Source organism: Hemitrygon akajei, chromosome 3 (genome assembly GCF_048418815.1).
Source record: "Hemitrygon akajei chromosome 3, sHemAka1.3, whole genome shotgun sequence".
NCBI classification, from domain to species: Eukaryota; Metazoa; Chordata; class Chondrichthyes; order Myliobatiformes; family Dasyatidae; genus Hemitrygon; species Hemitrygon akajei.
The window spans coordinates 30,439,214-30,451,227 of record NC_133126.1 but is presented as its reverse complement, the minus strand read 5'-3'; the positions used below and the strand labels follow the sequence as shown (position 1 = coordinate 30,451,227).

Here is a 12,014-nt window from a genome sequence, read left to right as displayed (position 1 = left end):
AGCTTCCTTCATTTGGCACAAGTGCTGCCGCACGTCTTCAACATCTGCCGGGGCCAGCCGCCGGGATCTCTCTCGGAACGGGGTGTCCTCCGTCACCCGGATGGTGTGGGGAGTGCTTCTGGAGCAGCCCACGTCAAACACGCCCCGAGAAAAAAAACAGCTTCCATCTTCATCATCTTCTCCACCAGCCTGCGTTTCCACTCCGGCGACACAGGGAAATCCCCGAAGTTAAAGGCTTCAGCGGTCAGCTCCCTTCGATGCTCCAACCCCTCCCTGTTAGGGGTCCTCACTGGTGCGCTAGACATTACCGTCACCGGGAACAGATGTGCCAGCGGCATTCCCCTTTTAAAGGTGATGTCTCTTGCCGTAGTGTTCCTGACACTTACGGCTATATGCCTCGCACGTACCACCCCTGGTCTCTGCACTTCGGGCCTCACCAGCGGCCCTGCCGGAAATCGTGTCTCCCCTTCAAGATCGGCACTCCGGGGAATCTGGGGGTCCCCGTCACGAGTGCTACCTCCCCTGGTCGGATCACCTTGGGCCTCGCCTGAGTACACCACACCGTCCCTCGTTTACACTCCGGGTCCAGCCCTTTGGGGGGGGTGGGGGCACCCCCTTCTTCAAATACCGTTCGAAACACTGGATGCACCGAGAGGGTCTCCAGAAAGTGTTCCCCCCCTTTCTCCTTACAAGCTCCCAGGAGCCGTCGCACAACGAGGGAGTTAGTCCCCACCAGGAGGGCAGCACCACCAGTTTCCACCGGGTCCGGACACACCAACACCAACGTCTCAATAGCTTCGGACACTCCCGCATCACCCTCCGAGAACTCCAATCTCACCGATAGGTACCCATTGTACGGGTAATCACCCTCGCTCACACCCCAAATCTGCAGGGTGTCAAATGGGGTTACGGGCAAATGCTTTAGATATTGGTTGTAGAATGACCAGTACAATAAGGTCACCTGCGATCCCGTATCAAGAACGGCTTTTGCGTAAACTCCCTCTATCCGTAGACCCACACTGGCACGGGGTCCTACCAGCCCATCTGGAATAGAGGCGTGGGCACCCGGTGGTCCCCTGGCTGATCTCTGGGAACGTGTTCCTCCAGAGGCTCCAGTCCGTTCCCTCACTGAGCCTCTCCTACGTTTCCCGACATCTCTCCCTTCTTAGTCGCAGGGGGGCTTGTCCTCCGCAGAACTCCTTGTCTCTCCCAATCCCACCAAAAGTGTCCCTCCTCTCCACAGCTACAGCACACCCTCGGCCGCCCACAGTCCCGCCTGAAATGCCCCCCTTTCCCACAGTTAAAGCACATGCTGCCCACCGCCTTTCCTCTCCCAGGACGGCCCCCGCTCCCAGCCCACTGCATGGGCCGCCCCCGGGAGTGAGTACCTTCCCTGTTCTTCGCCTCCGGAGGGGGGTCCCTACTCCCCTGGGGGTTGTCAGTCCTCCACCCAGCCACCACTTCCTGTATCGCTGAGGATCGCTCCCGTAGGCCCGCGCCCCTTTTCTGCCCCAACGCTCTCTCTTCCTCCCACACCTGAATGATGGAGGGGGGCCTTTCCTATAAGCCTGCCGGATAGTCCACGCCACCTTGTCCTCCTCCAGAGAGCCACTGAATATCTGACATCCTCACGCTAGCCACGTCAGGCGCCTTCACTACCCCCCCGGTGCCGCAACTCCGTAAGCATCCCCTCCATCCGAGATATGTACTCGGAGAGCTTTTCCCCTCTCCATTGTTCCAGGCGTTGAAACTCTGCTAAAAGCAGCCAGGGTTCCCCTGACAACCCAAACGCTCCCTCCAAAACTTTTATACATTCCTCCACTGAAGCCCCAGGCTTTTCAGCTTTCAACTCCCGGACTGTTTTGGCTGCCGAACCCCTCAAACTTCCCACCAACTTTCCATGATGGAAAAGAAAATAAAATAAAAGGTGCCAAAACTTATTAGAGCTCAGTCAGTTTAGAGCACGTCGTTGGAGTTCAACCATCGAACCACTCGACCCCTCGTCGCTTTTTGCCGACCTCCACGTCCTCGCACCTGGGACCACCCGGGTGGTCGACCGAGCAGTGCCGCACACGTCCACCTTCCTCGGCGTCTTCTCCCGACTCCCTGAAAAGACCGTGAAAACCCCCAAACTCCCAGACCCACAAGACAAAATAACATTTCCCCATTGGTTAACAAATGAATACAATCCCGATATCAGCAAGTCTAAAGCTAAACAACTGCGAGAGAAAGCACTTATCGTACAAAGAAGCATTCCTACTCTGAACAAAACAAAGAAGCCATTTTGATTAACTTTGTACACCTATGTCATTACATAACAAGCAGGACAGACAAAGGAGATTCGGTGGTTGCTGTGTACTTGGATTTTCAGGGGGCCACACAAGGCTGTTGAACGAGTTAAGAGCCCGTGATATTACAGGGAATATTCTAGCATGGACAGGAGGAAGAGTATAGGAAACTGATACAGGACTTTGTGATATGGTGCAACTCAAATTACCTGCGTCTCAATATCACCAAGACCAAGGAGATGGTGGTGGACTTTAGGAGATCTAGGCCTCATATGGAGCCAGTGATCATTAATGGAGAATGTGTGGAGCAGGTTAAGACCTACAAGTATCTGGGAGTGCAGTTAGACGAGAAGCTAGACTGGACTGCCAACACAGATGCCTTGTGCAGGAAGGCACAGAGTCGACTGTACTTCCTTAGAAGGTTGGCGTCATTCAATGTTTGTAGTGAGATGCTGAAGATGTTCTATAGGTCAGTTGTGGAGAGCGCCCTCTTCTTTGTGGTGGCGTGTTGGGGAGGCAGCATTAAGAAGAGGGATGCCTCACGTCTTAATAAGCTGGTAAGGAAGGCGGGCTCTGTTGTGGGCACAGAACTGGAAAGTATGACATCGGTAGCAGAGCGAAGGGCGCTGAGTAGGCTACGGTCAATCATAGAAAACCCTGAACATCCTCTGCATAGCACCATCCAGAGACAGAGAAGCAGTTTCAGCGACAGGTTACTATCGATGCAATGCTCCTCAGACAGGATGAAAAGATCAATACTCCCCAATGCCATTCGGCTTTACAATTCAAATGCCAGGGGTAGGATATGTTAAAGTGCCGGGGTCAGGACTGAGCTTAAGTTACCATTCAATGTATTTCTTAGTAAACTATTTAAGAACTTTTTAAAAGCTATTTATTAATGCTTTTTGAGAGGGTGATTTTAGATGCATATTTATATTGAGTTAAGTATTGTATGTAATTAGTTTTGCTACAATAAGTGTATGGGACATTGAAAAAATGTTGAATTTCCCGATGGGGATGAATAAAGTATCTATCTATCTATCTAAACAGTGGCTGATTGGCAGGAGGCAAAGTGGCAATAAAGGGAGTCTTTTCTGGTTGGCTGTTGGTGACTAGTGGTGTTCCACAGGGGTCTGTGTTGGGACCGATTCTTTTTATGCTGTATGTCAGTGACTTAGATGATGGAATCGATGGCTTTGTGGCAAAGTTGGTGGATGATACAAAGATAGGTGGAGGGGCAGGCGGTTTTGAGGAAGTAGAGGGGCTGCAGAAGGGCTTAGACAGATTAGGAGAGTGGGCAAATAAATGACAGGTAGAATGCAGTGTCAGAAAGTGTATGGTCATGCACTTTGGAAAAAGAAATGTAGATTATTTTCTAAATGGAGAGAAAATACAAAAAAACTGTGATGTAGGAGGACTTGGGAGTCCTTGTGCAGCATTCCCTAAAGGTTAATCTGCTGGTTGAGTCTGAGGTGAGGAAGGCAATTGCGATGTTAGCATTCATTTCAAGAAGACTAGAATATAAAGGATGTAATATTGAAGCTTTATAAAGCACTGGTGAAGCCTCACTTGAGGCATTGAGAGCTGTTTTGGGCCCCATGTCTAAGAAAGGATGTGCTGACTTTTGAAGAGGGTTCAAAGGAAATTCACAAAAATGCAGAGGTTGATGCATGCCAAATTTCTTTAGCCTCTTGGAGAAGTAGAGATGTTAGTGAGATTTCTTGGCCATGGCATCAATGTGGTTGGACCAGGACAAGTTTAGGTGATATTCACTCATAGGAACTTGGAGCATCTCTATGACAACCCATTGACCGCTGACGTAGAGAGGAGCATGTGCAACCAACCCCCCCCCCCCCCACCCTTCCTAAACTCATTAACCATCTCCTTTGTTTTGCTGACATTGAGGGAAAAGTTGTTGCTCTGATGACCTGAGGGGGAACCGTCCCAAGTTGAGGGTGCTGGGTGTTGGGAACATGCTGCCTGAGGAAGTAGTCGAGGTGGGTAAAGGAGGAGAGCCTCTCCCCACTGACCAGGCTCTCAGGAGAATTCCTGCCCACCCCAGTATGGTTCTCAACCCCCATCCCAGCAACTTTGAGGGATCTTTAGATGCAGGTCCCAAGGTCCTTCTGTTCCTCCACACTGCTAAAAATTCTGCCATTAACCCTGTACTCTGCCTTTGAGTTCAACCTTCCACAGTGAATCACTCTTTGGGATTGAACTCCTCAGTCCAGCTCTGCATCCTGTCGATGTTCCACAACCACAACTGTCCACAAAACCACCAACCTTTCTGCCAGCAGCAAACTTACTAACCCACTCTCCACTTCCTTATCATTTATACAAATCACAAACAGCAGAGGTCCCAGAACAGATCGCTGTGGGCATCCAGACAGAATACTCTCCCTCTGCCTAATGAGAGCAAGTCAATTCTGTATACACACGGCCAGGTTTGCCTGGATTCCATGCCTCCGACTTTGTGAATGAGTTTTCCATGGAAAACCTTATCAGTTGCAAATCCATGCTGACAGTCCTTAATCAGACTATGATTCTCCAAATACTTAGAGTACTGTGCTCAGTTCTGGTCCCCTCACTACAGGAAGGATGTGGAAGCCATAGAAAGGGTGCAGAGGAGATTTACAAGGATGTAGCCTGGATTGGGGAGCATGCCTAATGAAAACAGGTTGAGTGAACTTGGCCTTTTCTCCTTGGAGCGACGGAGGATGAGAGGTGACCTGATAGAGGTGTATAAGATGATGAGAGGCATTGATCATGTGGATAGTCAGAGGCTTTTTCCCAGGGTTGAAATGGTTGCCACAAGAGGACATAGGTTTAAGGTGCTGGGGAGTTGGTACAGAGGAGCTGTCAAGGGTACGTTTTTTACGCAGAGAGTGGTGAGTGTGTGGAATGGGCTGCCGGCAACGGTGGTGGAGGCGGATACGATAGGGTCTTTTAAGAGACTTTTGGATAGGTACATGGAGCTTAGAAAAATAGAGGGCTATGGGTAAGTCTAGTAATTTCTAAGGTAGGGACATGTTCTGTCTCTATGAATCTTCTGTAATAATTTCCCCATCACTGAACTAATTCCCCGGGTTGCCTTGATCAAAAGGATATAATTTGCCATCCTCATCGTGTCTGCTCTTTCTTGCTACAGGACGCCAGTTCTATCATGTCTGCTGAAGAGCTGGATGTTATGGGGGTCCCACAGACTAGTACCCCATTACGACATCTGTCGGTGAGTGTCCCCTCCTGACCTGGTGCACAGCCGTTCAGCGCACATCCCGTCCCCCTCTATCATCCACTCCTGTCCATCGCCGTTCACGCCCCTCCCACAGTGTGACCCTCCCTCAGCACCGCCCCTCCCTATAGCATGAACCTCACCCCCTCCCAAACTGCCCACCCCCACGGTGATTCACTGGGTGATTTTGATGTGTTCCAGGGTTTGAGGGAAGCTCCATCTGTCTCCACGCCGAGGTGAGTACTGGGTGGGGGGTCACTGAATGTTGGGTGTGGGGTCAGAGGGTCACTGGGCAGTGCGGTGGTGGGTGGGGGGCATTTCTGCTCATTGGGCAGATGAAGTGGAGCCAGGGATCACTGCACGTTTCTTTCAGCCCGCCCTTTCCTGACGTTCACAGTGTTGTGACTTCACCTGGAGAAACTGGCTCGATTCTCTGCCCCCACTCTCCTCTACACTTCATTGCCATGTCAGGGGTGTGGGGGGGTAAGAAGGGTTGAAGAAAAGGGAAAGTAGGGATGAGGGAGGGAAAATGAATGGGTCAAGAGGATAGGTGAGTGAGAGGACAGGATATGGAAGGAGGGGATGGGAGTGCAGGGGAGGGGATGGTTGGTGTGAGAGGAGTGGAGGGGGTGGGGGAAGGGGACTGTTAAGTGAGTTGGGGTGGTGTGGGGGATGTGAAAGTTGAGGGGATTCTAGGGAGGGGAAGAGTCATGTGGGACGGGGTAAGGAACCGAGAGACGAGGGGTTGAGTGGATGTAGGGAGAGGTGGGAATGGAGCGGGGATGGGGGAGGGTCTGTGTCATAGTGGGTATAGGGGTGAGTAGGTATGGGGAGAGCCAGTGAGAGCAGGTTTGAGATGGGAACAGATCTATGGAATAGGTGTGAACCATGAATTGCTGGTGTGGTCTGTGGGGGCAGGAGATGAGGAGGGATGAAACATTGAGGATAGACAGGGGTGGAAACAGGGTGAGAAAGATGGGAAGAGATGTTGTGGGGAGGCAGGGAGATGGGGCAAAATGTTGGGGGAGAGAGAGGACAAAGGGGAGAAGGAGACAATTTGAGGACCGGTCGAAACGGAGAGGAGATGGGGAGACAGCAGATGTAGTAGGAGGGGCAAGGGGAGGGGACTCTGGGGGAGGAGATGAGAGGAAGGAAAAAGATATTAAGGGAGAGGGGGAGATGGGGAAATGTTGGGAGAGGGAGGACAAAAGGGGAGGATGAGGTGGGAGATGTTGGAGGGAATTGGGGAAGTTGGAGACAAGGGAGATGTGGAGAGGGAGAAGAGGAGAGATGAGGGGGAGATGGTGGGGAGGAGGATGAGGGGAAGAGATGGGGTAAATGTTGGGAGGGAGAGGACGATGGGCAAGGACGGGAAGATGTTGGGAGAGGGAAGGAGGTGTGGAGAGACTGGAGCTGGAGTGAGGGTAGAAGAACAGACATTGGAACATGATGGAGATGGGAGGTAGGAGATGAGGAGAGGTGGGAGACGGGAGATGTTGGTTGGGGGAAGAGTCCTGGAGGAGACTGACTGACTGACTGTCTCTCTCTGCTCCCCCCCACCCCCAGGTCAGCACCAGTGACGGCGGAGCAGACTTCCCCAAGGGAATGGCCCTTCCTGGGCCGGGTGTTGAGGGCAGCCCTGCCCCTCCAGCTGCTGCTCCTCCTCCTCCTCCTCCTCACCTCCCTCTTGCCCCTCCAGCAGCCTGAGTACAGCTGCTCTGTTGCCAATAACTTCGCCCGTTCCCTCTACCCCATGCTGCGGTACACACATGGACCCCCGCCCACCTGACCCGACCTTCGGAACCCTACCCTCGGGATCCACACCCACTAGACCCTGACCACCTAACCCCATCACACTCTCTCCCCTATTCCTCCCACTCTCTGCTCCCACCTGATCAATCTCCCTCCCCTCCCCCCTCTCTCCCTCCCCCTCTCTCCCTCCCCCTCTCTCCCTCCCCCTCTCTCCCTCCCCCTCTCTCCCTCCCCCTCTCTCCCTCCCCCTCTCTCCCTCCCCCTCTCTCCCTCCCCCTCTCTCCCTCCCTCCCCTCTCTCCCCTCTCTCCCTCCCCTCTCTCCCTCCCCCTCTCTCCCTCCCCCTCTCTCCCTCCCCCTCTCTCCCTCCCCCTCTCTCCCTCCCCCTCTCTCCCTCCCCCTCTCTCCCTCCCCCTCTCTCCCTCCCCCTCTCTCCCTCCCCCTCTCTCCCTCCCCCTCTCTCCCTCCCCCTCTCTCCCTCCCCTCTCTCCCTCCCCTCTCCCCCTCTCTCCCTCCCCCTCTCTCCCTCCCCCTCTCCCCACTCTCTCTCCCCATCCCCCTCTCTCCCTCCGTCCCCCTCTCTCTTTCTCTCTCCCCCTATCTTCCCACAACCCCTCCCTCCTCGGCCACCACTTTCTCTCTTTCCCTGGCCTCTCTCTAACCCTTGGCCACCCACGCCTCCCTCCCTGCCCCCCTCTTTTACTCTCACTGTTTTTCTCCCTCTCTCTTCCCCCCACCCCCAATAACTGAACGGTGTAAATGGTCCTGTAGTAGCAGCCCTCACCCCAGGCTGTGCCTGACCGCGTCGAAGCCGTACAACGGCAGTTTAAATTTCTGGGAAATGTTGTTCAGTGTGAAAGCGATTTCTATATTGTACAGTCTAAGGTTTTTATTAGCGGGAATCCGGGGAGTGAAGATGGGAACGTAGGGATCTAGGATTATAGGATTACCTGCCCATCGTGTAATAACTCATCATGTCCGCTGTTGTTGCGGGGGGCAGCGGCTGTATGTATTAATAAGCAATAAAATCTGAATGCCGCAACAATCTGGCAGACAGAGTCTCATTGGCTGTGGAAGGTATGAGTGTGTGAGGCGTGGGCAGAGGGCCATTCCTTTCCCAATACCACCCCTCCCCCAGTGACGATCTGCACCCTGGGACGTGGGGGGACAAACCTTTCATGTCAAGATGCCACTGCGTTGCGATGTCCATCGAGGTCGTGGCTCGGACTTGGTTGCTTTCCTTTAAAGATTCGTAGGGATTTTTTTAGGACGGTGAGGAGAGGGTGTTAGGGGTTGGGTGCTCCATGGTCAAAGGGCCGGTGATCCCTGTGAATGACAGTGGTCAGCAGGCCCCGAGGATGACCGCTTCCCCCCCACTGCCGTCAGCGAGTCCTGGGGTTACAAATCCATGAGGGCTGTCCCCTCAGGCTGTTAACAGAAACGACTCGGTTCAATGTATGTTTCGATGTAGATATGATAAATAAATAAACAAATCTGAATTGAATTTCTGCATTTACTTGGAAGCCAGTGGCCGTGTCCCAGCCAGGCAGTGGTGAAAAGCCCTTGTTCAACACTCAGTAATGTCTCTCTGATAATCAACTATAACTGCTGACTGAATCTCCCAATCCTCGACTTGCACCAAATTCAGTCGTAGATGAACGAACAGCGGATGGAGTTGGTGAGAGACTGGACCCCCCCCCCCCCCCCACCACCCTAGAACAGTGGGGCCTCTGCTCCCACAGGGCCTGGGGAGGCATAATCTCTGGCTTCAGGCTGATCAATGTGGACTTATTCAGTGGAGTTCTGCCGCTGTCAGTTCTGGTGTCAGAGAGGGACAGAGTCTTGAGATGGATGGGTTTTGCTGGCGCGCAGTGCAGACACTGCCTGCCAACACTCTCCAAGCAAATATTTTTAATAAGCAAATTTATCATTACATTAACTACAATTGAATCTGGGACATGAATTATTTGGGATGTGTCTAATGGGATCCAGGTTTCCAGATGGCAGAGCAGACAGATAGTGAGACAGGAAGGAGGTGGTCTGGACTCAGACTGGAAACATTTATCTCCGAAATATCCTGCAACCCTGTCTCTGGTGTGTGAACACACAGAGTGGTGGGAAACCTCCGTTGGTCCTGCACCCTTGGGACTATCTACTTACCATCAAGTTTTGCTGAAGATTCCTTCTCACCCGAGCAGCTCGATAAGATACTTATTTCTCACACGTACAGTGAAATGGAACAACCTCAAAGGTAGTAATCTCGGGATTACTGCCTGTGCCACGTGACAGTGAGTATAGCATATATGTCAAACTCAAGGCCCGCGGGCCAAATCCAGCCCGCGGTGGAATTATCTTTGGCCCGCGAGATAATATCTAATTACTATTAAAGCTGGCCCCAGTAATCGAAACGCCTAAGGCATATGATATGGCTAATGCTGAGTTTATTCAGGTACCAGGTTTTCAGGGTTTTTAGTGTTTATTCGGCAGTCTTCTTCATAAGAAACGGAATTTGTAAAGTGAAACACTTTGTAGTTATAGCAGAGACTGAGACACATGAGAGCAGGCTAAAAAAACGGAGGCAACGAAAGCTGCGTTCGCACACGTCCGACTGATCCGGCCCGCATGTAGCTGCATTTTGCTCAATCTGGCCCGTGACCTAAAATGAGTTTGACACCCCTGGACTATAGGAATAGAGTGAGGTTGGAGGGTAAATGCATGGCTGAGGGATTGGAGCAGGGAGCAGGGATTCAGATTTCTGGATCATTGGGACCTCTTTCGGGGCAGGCGTGACTTGTACAAAATGGACGGGTTGCACTTGAATCTGAGGGGGACCAATATCCTGGCGGGGAGATTTGCTAAGGCTATTGGGGAGAGTTTAAACTAGGATTGCTGGGGGGTGGGAACCGAACTGAGGAGACAGAGGAAGAGGCAGTTGGCTCACAAGTCGAGAAAGCTTGGAGACAGTGCAAGAGGAAAGATCGGTAGGTGATAGAGAAGGGACGTGCTCAGACCGATGGTTTGAGATGTGTCTATTTTAACGCAGGGAGTATCATGAACAAAGCGGATGAGCTTAAAGCGTGGATCAGTACTTGGAGCTATGATGTTGTAGCCATTACGGAGACTTGGATGGCTCAGGGGCAGGAATGGTTACTTCAAGTGCCAGGCTTTAGATGTTTCAGAAAGGATAGGGAGGGAGGCAAAAGAGGTGGGGGCGAGGCACTGTTGATCAGAGATAGTGTCACAGCTACAGAAGAGGAGTAAGTCATGGAGGAATTATCTATGGAGTCTCTGTGGGTGGAGGTTAGGAATAGGAAGGGGTCAATAACTCTACTGGGTGTTTTTTATAGGCCGCCCAATAGTAACAGGGACATCGAGGAGAAGATGGGGAGACAGATTCTGGAAAGGTGTAATAATAACAGGGTTGTCATGGTGGGAGATTTTAATTTCCCAAATGTTGATTGGCATCTCCCTAGAGCAAGGGGTTTAGATGGGTGGAGTTTGTTAGGTGTGTTCAGGAAGGTTTCCTGACACAGTATGTAGATAAGCCTACAAGAGGAGAGTCTATATATGATCTAGTATTGGGAAATGAACCTGGTCAGGTGTCAGGTCTGTCAGTGGGAGAGCATTTTGGAGATAGTGATCACAATTCTATCACCTTTACCATAGCATTGGAGAGGGATAGGAACAGACAAGTTAAGAAAATGTTTAATTGGAGTAAGGGGAAATATGAGGCTATCAGGTGGGAACTTGGAAGCATAAATTGGGAATAGATGTTCTTGGGAAATGTACGGAAGAAATGTGACAAATGTTCAGGGGATATTTGCATGGAGTTCTGCAATAGGTACGTTCCAATGAGATAGGAAAAGGCTGGTAGGATGCAGGAACTGTGGTGTACAAAGGCTGTTGTAAATCTGGTCAAGAAGAAAGGTTCAAAAAACTAGGTAATGATAGAGATCTAGAAGATTATGAGGCTAGCAGGAAGGAGCTTAAAAATGAAATTAGGAGAGCCAGAAGGGGCCATGACAAGGCCTTGGCGGACAGGATTAAGGAAAACCCCAAGGCATTCTACAAGTATGTGAAGAGCAAGAGGTTAAGACGTGAGAGAATAGGACCAATCAAGTGTGATAGTGCGAAAGTGTGTATGGAACTGGAGGAGATAGCAGAGGTACTTAATGAGTAATTTGCTTCAGTATTCACTATGGAAAAGGATCTTGGTGATTGTAGTGATGACTTGCAGCAGACTGAAAAGCTTGAGCATATAGATATTAAGAAAGAGGATGTGCTGGAGCTTTTGGAAAGCATCAAGTGGTTAAGAAGGCATACGGTGCATTGGCCTTCATCAATCATGGGATTGAGTTTAAAAGCCGAGAGGTAATGTTACAGCTATATAGGACCCTGGTCAGACCCCACTTGGAGTACTGTGCTCAGTTTTGGTCATGTCACTACAGGAGGGATGTGCAAACTATAGAAAGGGTGCAGAGGAGTTTTACAAAGATGTTACCTGGATTGGGGACTATGCCTTATGAGAATAGTTTGAGTGAACTTGGCCTTTTCTCCTTGGAGCGACAGAGGATGATAAGTGACCTGATAGAGGTGTATAAGATGATGAGAGGCATTGATCCTGTGGATAGTCAGAGGCTTTTTCCCAGGGCTGAAATGGCTAGCATGAGAGAGCAGAGTTTTAAGGTGCTTGGAAGTAGGTACAGAGATATCAGGGTTAAGTTTTTTTACGCAGGGAGAGGT

The 12,014-nt window shown here is 51.1% G+C and overlaps 1 protein-coding gene across 4 annotated transcripts in view; it reads left to right on the top strand.

Annotated features, from left to right (window-relative positions):
• Positions 1-7,497, top strand: part of LOC140724815 (nesprin-2-like) — a 288,546-nt gene extending 281,049 nt beyond the window's left edge. For all 4 annotated transcript variants that reach the window (XM_073039455.1, XM_073039456.1, XM_073039454.1 and 1 more), the window contains 3 exons: positions 5,437-5,517; positions 5,722-5,756; positions 7,087-7,497. In XM_073039455.1, coding sequence (XP_072895556.1) covers positions 5,437-5,517; positions 5,722-5,756; positions 7,087-7,309 — 339 coding nt within the window. In that variant the 3' untranslated portion in view covers positions 7,310-7,497. The remainder of the gene's footprint in view (positions 1-5,436; positions 5,518-5,721; positions 5,757-7,086) is intronic.
• Positions 7,498-12,014: the final 4,517 nt, after the last annotated feature.